General features: G+C 42.4%; 1 protein-coding gene across 1 annotated transcript in view; it reads left to right on the top strand.

The window, feature by feature from the left end:
* The window catches only part of hm13 (histocompatibility (minor) 13), a 55125-nt gene that overhangs the window by 28832 nt on the left and 8846 nt on the right, over positions 1–17447 (top strand). The window contains exon 10 of the mRNA XM_060937098.1: positions 71–173. Coding sequence (XP_060793081.1) covers positions 71–173 — 103 coding nt within the window. The remainder of the gene's footprint in view (positions 1–70; positions 174–17447) is intronic.

Here is a 17447-nt window from a genome sequence, read left to right as displayed (position 1 = left end):
ACTCTCGGGTTTTTCTTTTTTTTTAATTATTATTTTAATAAATGTCTCTCTCTCTCTCTCTGTGTCTCAGTTTGAAGAAGAACACGCGCACGTATTTCTACACCAGCTTCCTGGCCTACATCTTCGGCCTGGGCCTCACCATCTTTGTCATGCACACGTTCAAGCACGCTCAGGTGAGCTGCACGTGTACACGCCTGCACGTGCGCATGTCCAGGTGATGATGTGTATTAAAGGGGAACCGAAGTCATTTTTAAACTTGCGTTATTTCTTAATTAAGGCGCTCAATTATGTTTTCGGTTTTTTAACCTTGTATCGTGACTTGTATTGGCATATTATATTGCGCTTATCGGCCTTTTCGGTTTTTAGTTATGTTGAATGTAGTTCGTTCGGTCCACGGCAGGCGTCGCTTATTTACGCGATCTTCACGAGACTTGTGCAAGACTTCAAACATGAAGTGTCAGTGCCGCCATTTTGAAAGCTGTTTACGCAGCGGCCAGATCGCCACATCATTCCGATTCAGGTTAATTTTGAGATTTGCCAGCTTCATCAGCGCTGGAGTGTCGTTCCTGCGCTCCGTGGCGCGCGCACCTGAAGGCGCCGAGTGGACTCCAGCACGCCCGCCGTGAACAAGGCGCACCTGAGCTCAAGTAAAGAACTGTGTTTGCCTATTTAAGGACTGTGTTGATGCATCTGCATCGCGAAGTATTACGAGACGTATTACTGAGCCTTTCTACCTGTTGTCTTGATTTCCTGTTTCTTTTTTTTGTCAATTAAATTTTTATTGACGGACGCGTTTTTGCAACAATTAAAACAAACACGAGTAAACGAAACAGAAGGCTGCCCGGGGAGAGCACACTATTCTTCCAGTCTTGTAAAATGGTTTATTTTTCAATTATTATTCCAGTCCAGCATCAGCATTTAGAGTCCTGTATAGGGTCCATTTTTCCCATTTCCTGTCCAGTTGTGCTCCCTGTAGCCTCAGTATGTGCGTCAACTTTTCCATTAAAAAGATTTCTTCCACAATTGTTATCCATTGGTCTTCGTTGCTGGTGTTTCCTTTCCCCAGTTCCTAGTCATGGCTTTCTTGCCTGCCACCAGTAGTATCCATCATGAGTAATATCAGTCCCTGTGAATTTTGTAAAGTTCTTCCACCGTGGAATGAAAGGTAAAGTCCAGTATGATGGCGACACGTCTAATTGCTTTCCCATCAATAGAGGTGTTAAGCAAGGCTGTGTCTTAGCCACTACTCTCTTTGGCATCTACTTTGCCTACGTTTTCAGAACAGCATACCAGAACATTCCTGACCATGTAGGACTAGGAGTCTCTCTGCTTACTCGAGATGATGGAAACAACTTCTCTCTAGCTAAGTTCAAAGCCAAAACAAGAGTCCAAAGACTTGCTGTCCGCGAGTTTCTGTATGCAGATGCTGCTGCTTTGTGTGCATCCTCAGCCCTACAGCTACAAGAACTTCTGGATGAGTTCAGTACGGCATGCCAGAGATTTGGTCTCACCATTAGTCTTGAGAAGACAGTTGTCCTATCTCTAACTGGTAATCTAAGCTTCTCAATCAACAACACAACACTCGCTAATGTTGACTCCTTCACATATCTTGGATCAACTATAACATCTAATCTTTGTCTTGATAAAGAACTGTCTACGAGACTTGGCAAAGCTTCCACTGTGTTTGGAAAACTTGAGAAAGGTGTTTAGAAATAGGAAACTTACCATCAAGACCAAAGTAAGAGTGTCCGAAGCTTGTGTTTTGAGCGTACTTCTTCTGTACGGCTTTTCATGCTGGACAACTTATCGCTATCAAGAACAGCAATTCGGTGCTTTTCACACAAGATCTTTAAGATCTATACTTGGTGTCACTTGGAAAGACAAGATTACCAACGAGGACCTTTTTCACATCACAGATTCCAGCCCTCCATCATGTATCCTGAAATCCATTCGACTCAAGTGGGCTGGGCGTGTCCACAGAGTGCCAAAATCTCGCCTACCTCCGTGCATCCTCCATAGTGTGCTCAAAGATGGATCAAGGGCAATTGGTTGACCTTGCCTTAGGTACAAGGATGTTCTGAAACGAGATCTGAAAGACTTCCAAATAAACCCTGCGACCTGGACATCTGTATGCATTGGTCGTGACACTTGGCATGCAAGTCTCCGGTGCGGTGTTAGGGTGGATAACCTGGAGAGACTCAAAAGACGGCGGAATCCCCTGTCAGCTATAGACCCTTTTCAGTCACGTGACCTTCGTAAACGCGACCACCATTTTGGACATGTAGCGGACTTCGGCTCGAATTGGTTTGAATGCGAGGAAGGCGACAAACGGAGAACATACAAGAAAAAGGAGCGAGATGCAGAAAACACCTTCGCTATCCAGCGACGTAGGGCATTTACAGGGCGAGCAGAGGGAGAAATAACAACAGTAACGACACATTAGCAACGCCGTACAGAAATAACGGTTTATGGCACAGACCCTTTCGGTTCTCGCTCATCTAGCTGCTACAATGACTGCTTAGACTGCAACAATAATACCGAACACACATTTAAGTATCCGTCGTAAAGACGTGAAACTCGTCGAGTGACGAGTGTGTTCATTGATAAGCTAACACAATCTAAAAGTAGACATACCATCACACTGCCCTGGCGCTGTGTACAGTTTACCTTCTACGGTTTGTGCACTCACTATTTGCCATTACTTTCTCCAACCCAGTGTTACAGATTACAGGGAACGGCCTGGATTTAAGAGACAAATACATGCTCCTCTTGTTTTGAACACTTATTTGTAGGCAGTGCTTAATTTGTAAAGTGGGAGGTCCCGGAGAGCAGAGGATGAGCGGCTCCGGTGCGGAAAAAAAGAAGGGGGGAGGGGGGCGTGGCGCTGCGCTTCTGGGCATGTTTTGTAATAACACTGCAAATTAAGTTCATCTGCAGATATTTTGTGGATGTCGTTTCATGAGAGAAATCACCAACAAGGCAGATATCAAAATCAGACATTAACACTAAATAAACTTGCATTTTTTTATTTAATTATTTGGTTTTTTTTTTTTTTTGTTACATAGTCAAAAGAGGTGTCGGATCACCGGATCCAGTGTAAATAGCTGCCGGAGCCAACGCCCGAGGTTCCGGAGCGTGCTCCGGCTTGCTCCCCCTCAAATTAAGCGCTGTTTGTAGGACACTGCCTCTGATCTGTCCTACAGTCTACCAACAGCAAAGGAACACAACGCTAGCTAATGTCGTTAGCTAATAGCTACTACAGAAGAACAAAGAGGTTACAATGGGTTATTTTAGCCTATTTGGTTACACACTCGCCGCCACAGAATGTTAACAGCAATGTAATGCCTTTTCTGGCTAATTTTATTCGTCTTACCTCCAACAAAGTGGTCACTGCACAAGCGCTGGTATGCCGAGGGCTGCCAATCTTTCCTGTTAATGGCCGCTATCCATCTTCTCCGTCGGGATCCGATAAAATGATAAACCTTGCCTTGTTTGTTGATGGTTACTACATCCAGGTGCACAACAATATAGTGGCATGATGGAAGTCTTGCTGAAAGTAAAAACTTTCTTTGCTGCCGTTCCTCAATGCTGGCTGTGGTAAACTACTGGTAGTACACGTCCAAAATGGCGGCCGCGTTTGTCGTGACGTCACGTGAAAAGGGTCCATAGGTGGTGGTGGTGGTGATGATGATGAACTGTTGCCTCCCTGGCATGGTCGTTTACAACTGAAGCTGGCGTGAGTGAGTGAGGTGAGTGAGTGAATCTACATAAATAAAGCACTAAAGAAGTCTTCGGCACTCCATATCCTAATATTTGCTGTAGCTCCCTACATACCATCTCCCAGAATACATTTATTTTTTGACATTTCCAAAAGATGTGAGAGTGGTCTACATTAAAAGATCCACATCCTCGCCGACGTTTCTGTCGGCTGTGCAGCTGCTTACTCTTCATTTTCGGTGTAATAAAAAACCGGATCAGATTCTTCCATGCAAACTCCCTCCAAATTCGTGAATTAGTAGACGAGTGATGCATCTTCCACATTTTGTGCCGCCACTCATCTGTGATTTCTACATGAAGTTCTTCCTCCCATTTCACCTTAATATATTTAGTTGAATGTTTGTTGTTCGTACCCAGTCCTTGATATAGTGATGAGATTATTCTTGTGCTACTGTCCTGATGTGCTTTAACTACGATTCGGATGACATCATTCACTCGCCCGGAAGAATCCAACTTGATCTCCTTTTTATCGTAGTCCCTTACTTGAAAGTATCTAAACGATTCGTGTGAATCTAATTCAAAGCTTCTTCTGAGTTTTTCAAAACTCGCCAGCTCCCCTTTGTTTTCTAACACGCACCACGCAGTTATTCCTTTTTCTGACCAACGTATAAATCTTTCATCATATTTTGCCGGATTAAAATTGCTGTCATAAGCTACCCGTTTTAATATTTTTGCATCACTCTGAATCTTGTACTTTTTCACTACTTTAAACCACAGATCTAATGTGTGTACTGTTATCGGATTTGTATTAATTTTAAGTTCCTTACATAACTGACTATCCCCAACCATATTTTGAATTGGAATTTGGTTTACTACTTTTTCTATATCTTTCCATTTTGCTCTAAATTCTGACTTGCACCAACAATATTCAGGTCTCAGTTGAGCAGCGTAAAAATACTCCATCAGCTTCGGAAGACCCATACCACCTCTTTCTTTGGGGAGCTGGAGGGTTTTATATTGGACTCTGGGGTTTTTACCACCCCGTACAAATCTAGAGATCATTCCATCCCAATCTGTGAATTGGCCTTGGGGGACGTCTATTGGCAGGGATTGGAACGCGTATAGAAATCTGGGTAGAATACAGGTCGTCGTCAACTTACGACTGGGTTTGGTTGCGACTGACCGGTCGTAAACCGATCTGGTCATAAGTCGGTCTATGTTAAATGAACGTAAGTATATTGTGATGTGTAATGATATTGTAATCATCTTAAAGTCTTATTTTATCAACATTTTCTTATTTCATTACCGTGGCTCATTATTTGGTTTAAGTCAAACGCTGCATATTCAGGGGTGAAATTAACTTTTATTTCTTGCCGGTACATTATTTTGAGCCATAGTGCGTACGCAGCCGAAAAATACACCTAATTATTTATTATTGTCTACTTATCAAGCATTCACTAGGACTTCTTATCACTCAGTAGCACTAGTGTAGGACTTTATCACTCTTTCATCCACCTGCATCAGTTTTTGATTATAAATAAATTGCAAACACATCATTTCAACAACACAATCGTTTTAATTACAGTTTTTTTAGCTGAACAGTTGAAAACTAACTTTTCATTTTGGACACAGAACAGAAAAGTGAAAGTTACTCTGATTACCAGCTGTGCATGTTATAGCACAACATCTGGTTAAGCCGTACGCGCGCTGTAGTTCGCTCGTTGTTTGTCCAGCGAAACACTGCACACATAATAGAAGAGGCTGGATGCAGTGTTGCCAGATTGGGCGGTTTTAAGTGCGTTTTGGCGGGTTTTGAACATATTTTGGGCTGGAAACCGTCAGCAGTATCTGGCAACACTGGCTGGATGCTGGGCGCTGCCGGGAGCTGGGGCGGAAACTGTCGTACGCTCAGCTGGGAAACACTTGTCAGTCATAACCAGACGGTCATAAAGTCGATCGGTCGTAAGTCGTATAGGTCGTAAGTCGACGACTACCTGTATTCAGTTTAACTACATCAATTCTTGAATTTAAATCCAGTGGTAAAGTAGACTATCTTGTTATCTTTCTGCATTTCTTGTTTTAAATGTTTATAGTTAGCACTATACAGCTCAGGAAGGTTTTTAGTGACCATAACACCCAAATATTTAATTGCTTTTAAGTTCCAATTTAATTTGTATAATTCCTGGATCTCTCTCGATGGGTTATAGTTGAGTGCTGAAATCTGAGTTTTAGATACATTGATTTATATCCTGAGAAATGTCCATACAGTTCCAGTAGCTTCGTCAGATTAGGGAGCGATGTGTTCGGTTCCTTGAGGAAAGCTATTGTCATCAGCAAAAAGCCCAATTTTATGCTCTACAGCAGGGGTTTTCAAAGTGTGGGAGAGTCCGCCCCCCCCTCGGAGAGCAAATAAACAACAGCGCCCCCCCTTACAATTTTTGTTGTTGCTATACTTAATGTTCCATTCGTATTTTTAAAAAATGGTTGTTGTATACATTTTTTCTTTTTCACATTTTAAACATCTGTGCTTTTTAAAACATCTTGTTTTACACATTTTAAACATCTCATAGCATCGTTAGCTAGCACCTCTTGGCAGACAACACACTGTGGCAGTGGAGCATCTTCAGATCCAGTCCATGAAAATCCAAACTTTAAATAATCGTGGTCAGACTTCCTTCTTTTTTCAGTCCCCCCAGGATTCCGCGGGCCTTTTTTGTGATTGTTGCGGCTAAAATGTCTGATGTTGCGGGGTTTTCCAAAAAATTGCAATGAAAGTTGCGGTGTTCTTTAGGTTTTTGTTGCGATTACATTGCGGGAGGAAGTGAAAGTTGCAAGAAATTGTTGCGATTTTCTCTTTTTGTGATTAAAATTGAGTGATATGTTAAATATTAAGTTATTACTGAAAAACTATTGATTAAAAAAAACAAAGACACTGAGAAATGGTCCTATAAACAACTTTACCAATATAAAAGATTACCAGGACTACAAAAATGCAGAAAAATAGGCTTTACTTATCCAAATGCACCTGTTGGTTCAAAAGTTAAAGTGCAGAGAACCTCACAGCACAACATGAAGTTACCTTAAAATATAATATAAATGCCTCAGCTTTCATGTAAGAAAAAAAAATATTAATACTAGTACTGTGTGCAGGCAGTCTCTCCTGAAGACTAAATTAAACAATAATTATAAACTAATAAAATAAATGGCTCAGGCTTCATAGAAGAAAAAAACAATTTGAACAGAATCTCACAGTATGATGCTGAAGCTGTCTAAACAATGGAAAATAAAATACCATTTTGGCAAAAATGTTGGCATCCATTAATTTCTTGTATTAAGTAAAAAAAAAATAATGTAAAGTGCACACAGTCCTTCACCGTAAACACAACACACTTTCAGTAACAGTATTTAAGCCTACATAAACACTGACTCGCACATCATGCAGTGTTGCCAGATACTGCTGACGTTTTCCAGCCCAAAATATGTTCAAAACCCACCAAAATGCACTTGAAACCGCCCAATCTGGCAACACTGCGCACATGCTGCTTCTCTTGAACGTATACACAGAAGTAAGGCGGAAGGTAGTTTGTCAGCGTCACCTCAAGATGACGCCAACGATTGGTCAAATTTGCGGGAAAGTTGCGGTGATTGGATATAATTGCAACACCGCCCTGAATTCGCGGGGATTGGTTGAATTTGCGTTGAAGTTGCAAATCGCAACATCCTGGAGGCTCTGTTTTTTTGCTTGGCCCAGACTCTGTCTCCTCACTCACTGTAGCTTTAGGTACTAAAAATCGATCCATTTTGCCTCTGGTAAAGGCTAGCTGAAGTTCGCTAAATGTCCGCAATAGTAACTTATTCTGGTTTATTTTTCCTCACGTTGCGCCCCCCCCTGAAGAACTCTGGCGCCCCCGGGGGGGGGCGCCCCACACTTTGAAAAGCCCTGCTCTACACCCTTAATTGTGACTCCTTTAATCTCTGTTTATTTTGTCGAACTGCTTGAGCTAAAGGTTCTATAAAGATTGCGAAGAGAATCGGCGACAGACAGCACCCTTGTCTGGTCGATCTCTGTAACAATATTTTGTCGGTCAGATTTCCATTAATTTTTATTCTAGCTGAAGGTTTTTGATAGTGTTTTAATCATTTGTACAGATTTATTATTGAAACCAAATCGTTCTCGTACTTGATTAGAGTAATTTCCAATTAACACAGTTGAATGCCTTTTCCACATCAACACTAACCAGTACAGTGCTTTGTCTCCCTTTCTGTGTTTGGCCAATTATCTTCGAATACTGTCTTGTGTTTGGTGATCTGATATGAATCCTGTTTGATCTTCATCTATTATTTCTGCAATAAATGTATTTATTCTTTTGGAGATAATGGATGTATATACAGTATTTTATAATCTATATTCCTTATTGAGATCGGTCACATCTATCTTTATCTTTGCCTGGTTTTAAAATGATTGAGAGAATTGCTTCTCTCCATGTTAATGGGGTTTTATTTTCTTTAAGAGTCCAGTTAAAAGAGGCCTGGAGTGCTGGTATCAATTCTTCCTTAAAAACCTTCTGCCATTCTGCAGGTTAGCCATCGCTCCCTGGAGGTTTATTATTTTTCAATGAATTTATGGCTTGAATAATCTCTTTTCTTGGAATGTGTGCTGTTAATCTTTCATTTTGTCTCGAGCCAATTGATGGTAAATCTAATATTTCTAAAAAAAAATTTCTCATTTCCTCTTCATTTGCAGCGGGTGGCTGCGTATTTTAACTTTTTATAGAACCCCTGAAATGCCCTCTCTATGCCCTCTGGTTCATGTATTAGCTCAGTGGTATGTGGAACTCTAATTTTTTTTTTTTGTATAGTATTCACTGCTTGCTGTTTCCGGATACGTTTTGCTAAAAGTTTTGTCGCTCTGGGACCAATTTCATAATAAATTTGCTTCAAATTGGTCGGTCGTTCGGTTGGTCGGTCCCCTTAGGGAAATTCTTTTTCACAGTTTGCATACATTTCATAGCACGTTTTAAGGGCTGTTTCATACATACAGTAGAGACGTACATAATCGCAAACACATGGACATGGTCACAGGCGTGTATACATATCAGACTGTTTTCACACATACAGTAGAGACATATATACATAGTCACAGACATTGTCACAGATACATTTGGATCTACAAAAAAGAGAGAAACATGTATACATTTGGGGCAGGGGGGCATACACATTGACCTGGTTATCTCTGGGATGTTTTATTTATCATTTGAATGGCTGAGGGGATTACGCTTCTGCTGAAACGGGCCTTATTGCATCTTGTACTGCAGTACCTTTTACCTGAGGGGAGAAGTGAGAAGTACCGGTTTAGTGGGTGGGTAAAGTCCAGGGATATTGCATGTGCAATACGTGTGATGGCCTTGTTGTTTTGGTCTAGCAGATTTGGAGTGGGCAGACCGATTAGTTTGGTGGCAATATTGGTTATCTGAAAGAGTCTGTTGCGGTTTTTGACAGTGAGCATATTGAAAAAACATGTGGAACAGTACAAGAGAACAGGTTGAACAATGTTGGAGTACAGTAGTGGAAGTAGGTGGGGGGCAACATGGAGGCCTTTGAGCTTGCGTACTGCTGACAGTCTTTGGTTTCCTTTTTTGTGAATGTCCATTGTATGTTGTTCGAAGGTGAGTTTGTCAATAGTGAGTCCTAAGTATTTGAAATGATCTACTGTCTCTACTGTTTTATTTTTAATGGTGATGGGGTGGAGGGGTTGTGGGGAACCAAATACCATTTCGTTTGTTTTGTTAACATTAAGTTTGAGGAAATTATTTTCACACCATTTGGCGAAGTGTGAGATTGTGTGGTTGTATTGTTGTGTTGAAAGTGTGTCTGTGATGAGGCCAAGAATATCTGTATCGTCTGCATATTTGAGATATATGGCGTTGGATGAAGGGCTGACACAGTCATTAGTGTATAGAGTATATAAAAAAGGGCTTAAGACACAACCCTGCGGAGCTCCTGTGTTGGAGGTGAGTACAGGTGTGGTTTTTGTGCTCACCTGTACAGCCTATTGTCTGTTTGTGAGGAAGTTGTGGAGGAGATGGATCAGACGAGCGGGGACGTTGAGGTGGGACAGTTTTTGGATCAGCAGGTGTCTGTGGATAGTGTTGAATGCAGAGCTGAAGTCTGCAAACAGAATCCTGGCAGTCATGCCTGGGGGGTCCAGGTTTTGTAGGAGGAGGTGCAGCAGGCAAGCAACAGCATCCTCGGTGCCTCTCCTGGCCTTATAGGCGAATTGGAGGGGGTCCAAATGTTGGCAGACATGTGGCAAGATTGTGTTAAGCAGCAGATACTCCAGGCACTTCATCAGGATGGAAGTGAGGGCAATAGGACGGTAGTCATTGGGCTCTTTGGGTCGGGGTTTCTTGGGTACTGGGATTATTGTGGCTGTTTTCCAAGGGGTGGGAATTTTACATTGATGGTAGGCTTCACAGAAGAGAGAATGGATTATGGCAGAGAGTTCGCTTGCACAGGTCTTAAGCACCCTGGCTGAGATCCCATCGGGCCCTGGGGCCTTGCCTGGCTTGCATTTCCTCAGCTGCCGCCTAACGTCCTCCTCTGAGAAGGGGGCTGGTTCATCTGGGTCCAGCGGAGGGAGTGCATCCAGCTGTCTGCGGCATTCTTCTGTGAAATCATCTGTATCAAACCGGTTGAAGATGATGTTCAATTTATGTCCTTGCTCGGGCGAGATTGGAGTGCTGGGTTTAGGGGCGCTACCAGTCATTGTTTTGGCCATCTGGAAGGCTTGCCTGGTGTTCATGGCACTGAATTGTTGTTCCAGTTTATTTTTATATTGTAGTTTGGCTTTGAAGATTTCATTTTTTATGTCCCTGTTTGCTGCTCTGAGTGCTGCCCAGTCCTTTGTCTTGAAAGCTCTGTGTTTTTCTTTCAAATTTTTCTTTAGCTGTGGTGTAATCCAAGGTTTAGAGTTTGGGTATTTCTTTATTTTCTTTACTGGTATGGTGGTCTGGATGCAGAAATTTATGTAGTCTGTGATGATGGATACCTTGTCATCTAGTGGTTCTCCATCAAATGTGTCCCAGTTGGTGCATGCCAGAGAGCCTTGGAGTTGAGCAGTGGCGTCCTCCGTCCATTGGGGGGCGCTGTAGGTCTCTGGTTTGAGTCTTTTGAGTTCCTCTTTGTATACCGGAAGTAAACAGATCATGTTGTGGTCTGTGAGTCCAAGAGGAGGATATGAGCGTGTCCTGAGAGCTTTGGCGATGTTGCCGTAACATAAGTCCAGAATGTTATCCTTTCTGGTGGGGATGTCAACATACTGTTGAAATGTTGGTAAAGTAGTGTCCAGTCTGCATTTATTGTAATCCCCCATTATAAGCACCGGAGCCCCAGGGTACTTGGCAAGCATCAAGTTAGCTTCTTTAGCAACCAGCTCAGATGCCCTGTTGGTGTTAGTGTCTGGGGGATTGTAAACACAGCTAGTCACAACAATGGGGAATTCTCGGGGGAGATAGTGGGGGCGTAGAGACACAGTCAGTATCTCAATATTCAGTGTACATATCTTTTGATGGACCTTGATATTAGTACACCATCTGTCATTGATGTAAAGACACACGCCCCCACCCCGCATCTTCCCTGATTGAGCCGTCCTATCCGACCTGATGATGGTGAAGCCATCTAGGGTTACCTCGTTTTCGGAGGTCATCCCATCCAGCCAGGTCTCGGTCAGGGCAATAATGCAGGTGTCTCTAAAAGCCCTTTCCAGGCGGCATCGAGCATGTAGCACATCCATCTTGTTGCGGAGGGACTGGACATTTACCAAGATGATGGAGGGGAGAGGTGGTTTAAAGGGACGTCTTCTAATCCTATTGCGGATTCCCCATTTGCCCCTTTTCCTGGGTCAGAGCTCTGGGGGTAATGTTTCCGCTGCCGCTGGCTTGATGTTACTTGGCGTACAGTCCCGTAATGATGGCAGGTCTTCTCGGCTGTAGGTGAGTACCCTTCCATCTATCACCGGTTGCACTGTAAGACCATCGCAGGTCATCAGATGCGTGATGATTGCTAGGGCAATGATTAATCCAGGCATTTTTGCCATAATTGACAAACGAGAGACACTAGACGGACTTAGACAAACTTAGACAAAAAAAAAAAAAAACTTAGACAGTACTTGAAACGAGACGAGACAGCCGTGACGAGGTGCGTACGAGACGCGGCAATACTGTGTTGTCGCAGCAGAGCATGCGCCAAACTCGGAGCATGCGCCCACATATTCATCCAATGCTTACCATATTCATCCAATAGTAATTCAGATATCTTCATTTTGGTGTCCTTAATTTGTTTATATATTTTTGGGTCATTTGTCTTCTGGTATTGTTGCTCTAATTCTCTGTGTTGCAGAATGATTTGAATATGCTTCTCTTCTAATTTTTTTACAGTAATGTGGTTCTAGCTATTATCTTTCCTCAAACAACTGTTTTTAGTGTGCAGGCCCACCTCTCCATTGTTATTTTCCTCCATATATTGCCTAATGTCTTCCTTCAAAGCTTTCACCAGTCCATTATTTAGTATTCCTACATTTAGTCTGTCTGTCTTTTCCTGGCATTCAGATTTATTTTTAGAAATAATGTGTTATGATCTGATCTATCAGCACCTCCGATCTTACACTCAATCACTCGGTGTCTATCCCCCATATTTATGAAAAAATAATCTATTCTTGAATGAACGTTGTGTTGCTGAATAATGTGTGAAGTCCTTTTCAGTAGGGTTGAGACTTCTCCATATGTCGATCATTCCCATTTCTTCCAAAGATAACTTTACAAATTTTGATCTCTGTTTTTTATTTCCTTTTAAACTTGTATCTAAGTTATGGTTCATGACTATGTTGAAATCCCCCCACAGGTTAAAGTACCTTCCATTTCCATTGCAATAACATTAAACAGGGATTTAAAGAAGTGTTTACTGCGTTCTGGAGGTGCGTAAACATTTACCAACGTAACAGGTTCATTTTCTAGTTTTCCTTTCACTAGTACGCATCTTCCCTCTTTATCTTGGATTTCCTTTTCACGTTCAAACACAGTTGAGTTTGGGATTAATGTCATAACCCCCCTCCTACGACCTTGTTTATATGTACTATAATATGAATTCCTAAATCCAAATTTCTTAAATTTCTTAAATTTTTCATCTTTTTAAGTGTATTTAGACCATTTACATTTAAGGACATTATTTTCAGATCATTACATACCATATTACTTCACGATTGTGCGTATGCGCCCCCCCAAGCAGCTCAAAAATTGCATGAACTTGAACATAAACAATGTTAAGAACATTGTGTAACTTCCACATGGGGATTCTTCTTCTCCCCCTAGTCCCTGTTGGTGGGTGGATGGGAAATCCTCTCCTGTGAGGGCCCATCCCTGGACCTAGAGCCGTGCCCAGCTTAGTCTAGACAAGTCCAACCTTGGTATCCCTCACCCTGTCGGTATTACTCTTTATTGAACTGTAGTGTCTGAAGCCCTTTTGTATTAATTAACTCAACCAACCTCATTTTCACTGCCTCGTTAGTTCAACATGAATTGAGCCAGCCCAGTGTTATTTGAAGCCCTGCTACCTTTTTACACAGACAAGATGTTAAATATCAGGTCTCCTCTGGTATTCTTGCAACTTCCCCTTTGCTCGATGTGCTGGCGTATCCTGCTTTGATTTGCTGTCTCCCACGCGCTGCCATCCCGGAGCACCTCGAGTCGTCTCCTCTGCTCACCCCACGTCCAGTACATCCACAGTTAATCCCCTTGCCCTCATGTCCTGCGCTGCATCCCTCGCGTTGTCGTAGCTCTTAACACCGTTGTTCCAATGGATTCTTATTTTCGTGAATGGGGTCTGAAAACAGATCCCTTTTTCTTTCAGTGCTCTCTTGACGCCCAGATATGTTTTGCGCTTTTGAACGATTTCGATGGGGTAATCATGGTCAAATTGGATTTTCTTGTTGCCCACCTGTATCCCCTTCTTCTGCCAGACTTTCTGTAGGACCATCTCCTTAGTTTCAAACTTGAGAAAGTTAACCACTACTGCTCTCGGAGCACCGCCCGGACCTGGTTTTAGTGTGAGGGCTCTGTGGGCACATTGGATTTGTAGACTGGTTCCTTCGGGTAGTTCCAGCTCTTTTATAAGAAGTTGGTCTAGATAGTCTGTAATGGAGCTTCCTTCTGTGTCCTCAGGCAATCTGAAAATCCTGACATTTCACCAAGACCTTGCGTCAAGGTCCGTTAGTTTGTCCTGCATCTGGCGTGTCTGTCTGTCTGGTTAGTTTCGTTAGGAGGCCGCTTGTCTCTATGTTCAAGTCAAGTTTATTTGTATCGCGCTTTTAACAATAAACATTGTCGCAAAGCAGCTTTACAGAATTTGAATGACTTAAAACATGAGCTAATTTTGTCCCTAATCTATCCCTAATGATGAAGCCCATGGCGACGGTGGCAAGGAAAAACTCCCTCAGACGACATGAGGAAGAAACCTCGAGAGGAACCAGACTCAAAAGGGAACCCATCCTCATTTGTGCAGCAACAGACAGCCTGACTATAACATTAACAGTTTTAACATGAAGTCAGTTTCGTTGATGTTATAAACTCTTCATTGATGGAAACTTGAGTGCAAAACTGTTCATGACAACTGCAGTCCTAAAGTTAGCAAGTCAACTGTAGTCCTCAGCCATAAAAGCATTACTGTAAGAGTCCAGAGCGTCCTCCAGGTGTGACTTTCAACTGTCCTCATGGGGCCGTCCTCCACAGGAGCGATGCGATAAAACTCCAACCAGACACAGGGCACCAGGTGAAAACACCAGAAAACATGTTGTTAGGTATGCCCTAAAAATGACACAAGTATTAAATCTGTGTGGTAGGCTCGCAGAGACGAGAGTCTTGACATCAGGCATAACACACAACAATGGCATGTTAATATGGTTAAAAAATACCATGATCTGCTCTGGCTGGATGCTTGATTGGGTGATGGGAGCACACTCCTCAGCAATGATGAGATGCAGATGGGACCCTTAGGCCTGGCCAAGACAATTCAGTTACATTTCACCGGGTCTGGGACATGCGACAGAATGTCTGACGGCCGATTCCCTGCAGGCTACGATAGCCAGTCGAGGTCCCCACCGTCTCCACCAAAAGATTTCCTGTTGACTCCATGTAACTCAGAGGGACAGATTTGGGGGGGGGGAGAGAGAACACAGGTTGTTAGGTATGCCCAATGTCACCTGAATAAGTAGGAGCAGTATACATATTGCACTGAGTACAAGCAGGGACTCCGGCAACTAACTATGACAGCATAACTAAAAGGGGAGAGCCAGAAGGTAACACAGGCATGAGGGGCCCCGGGACATAAAGCAGCAGCCACTACACCGTCAACAAACTTGAGTGAGCAAGCGAGTGGGGACTGACAGCATCCATACATCCCAGTTTACCAAAACACTCTGTCTGAGGACCCTCCAGATCTACTCCTTTACCTCATAAACACCATTAACACAAGGCTTGACTAAACAGATCTGTTTTCAGCCGAGACTTAAACGCTGAGACTGTGTCTGATTCCCGAACATTACTTGGAAGGCTGTTCCATAACTGTGGGGCTTTGTAAGAAAAGGCTCCGCCCCCTGATGTAGCCTTCACTATACGAGGTACCAGCAGATAACCTGCACCTTTTGATCTAAGTAGGCGTGGCGGGTCATAGAGGAGCAGAAGTTCACTCAGGTACTGTGGTGCGAGACCATTCAGTGCTTTAGAGGTCAATAGTAGTATTTTATAATCAATACGAAATTTGATTGCAATTATTATCCAATGCAGTGTGGATAAGACAGGCGTGATGGGGTCATATTTTCTAGTTCTAGTAAGGACTCTTGCTGCTGCATTTTGAACTAACTGGAGCTTGTTTATGCACTTATTGGAACATCCAGACAGTAAAGCATTACAATAATCCAACCTGGAGGGAACAAAAGCATGAACTAGTTTTTCCGCGTCATGTAGTGACATTTAAATTTCTTATCTTTGCAATATTTCTGAGATGAAAGAAAGCTATCTGGGTGATGTCATCAATGTGAGTTTTGAATGAAAGACTGGGGTCAATAATCACTCCGAGGTCTTTTACTGCTGCACGTGAAGAAACAGAAAGGCCATCCAGAGTTACTGTGGAATCAGAAAACTTACTTCTAGCTGCATGTGGTCCGAGTACAAGTACTTCAGTCTCGTCAGAGTTAAGCAGAAGGAAGTTAATAAGCATCCAGTGTCTAATGTCCTTCACACATTCCTCAATTCCATTAAGCTGGTGTCTCTCATCAGGTTTTGCAGAAACATACAACTGTGTGTCATCAGCATAACAGTGGAAACTAATACAATGTTTACAAATAATATCACCCAGAGGGAACATATATAAAGAAAAAAGCAGTGGACCCAAGACAGAACCTTGTGGAACACCAAACTTTACCTCAGTACGTCTAGAAATATCACCATTTACATCAACATACTGATAGCGATCACACAGCCCTGATCAGACGCCAACAGTAGGTCGTTTACTACTTTAACCAGAGCTGTCTCTGTGCTATGATGAGGTCTAAATCCTGACTGATACATTTCATGGATGTTATTCCTATGTAAATATGAGCGTAACTGCTGTGCCACAGCTTTTTCAAGGATCTTGGAGATAAAGGGGAGGTTTGATATTGGCCGATAATTGGACAGCAGACAGGGATCAAGGTCAGGTTTTTTAATCAGGGGTTTGATAACTGCTAGTTTAAAGGATTTGAGTACATAGCCAATCATAAGAGAAGAATTTATTATTTTTAGAAGCGGTTCAATTACTTCAGGTATTATCTGTTTGAATAGACGTGTAGGTAAGGGATCTAGTACACAAGTTGAGGCTTTTGATGCGGAGATTAATGAAAGTAACTCAGTTTCTCTAAGGGGAGTAAAACATTCTAATTGCTGATCTGATACAGTTATATTGTTAATTACAGGGTCACTTACATTGTCTGACCTTAAATTAGTAGTTTGAATTTTTTGTCGGATATTCTCAATTTTGTCATTAAAAAAAATTCATGAAGTCGTTGCTACTCCATACTGCAGGTGTGCATGTGTCTATAGTGGACTTATTCCTGGTTAATTTTGCTACAGTATTAAATAGGAATCTAGGATTATTTTTATCATCTTCTATTAGGGAGGAGAGATATGTTGATCTCGCAGCACTAAGAGCTTTTCTATAGATAGTTTTCACTGATGTCACGGCATTCCGGGGAACGCCCTCCAGCCGCCATGTTGTGGGGCAAACAAAACGGACCATCGCCATTACCGGCTACGTTATCTCGGACGAATTTATGAAGTTATATAGTCAGTTTTCCAAAAATAAAGATCAATGTCGGCAAAATCAAGCAAACAGAAGTATATAGGATACATTGGACGACATCTCACAACAACGGTATGCAGCCAAACTGGCCTTGATTGGGGGAATTGACCCCTACGAAGTGGACAAAGATGCATTTTCAAGTGACTATGCAGGGCTACCAAAGCCTGCAACTGACTTCATCAAACTTTTTAAAGGCTGTCTGTTATATACAACTTTATATATTCACAGCGCACCTTTTGGCGGATGCCGCCTGAATTGCGCAGATCCGATTTTTTTTTTTTTAGGGGGGGCGTTGGAGTGTCTGATTATAATTTCAAAGTAAATTCTGTATTAAAATTACTAAA

This window comes from Neoarius graeffei, chromosome 13 (genome assembly GCF_027579695.1).
Source record: "Neoarius graeffei isolate fNeoGra1 chromosome 13, fNeoGra1.pri, whole genome shotgun sequence".
Taxonomy (NCBI): domain Eukaryota; kingdom Metazoa; phylum Chordata; class Actinopteri; order Siluriformes; family Ariidae; genus Neoarius; species Neoarius graeffei.
This window is presented reverse-complemented; position numbering and strand designations above follow the sequence as displayed.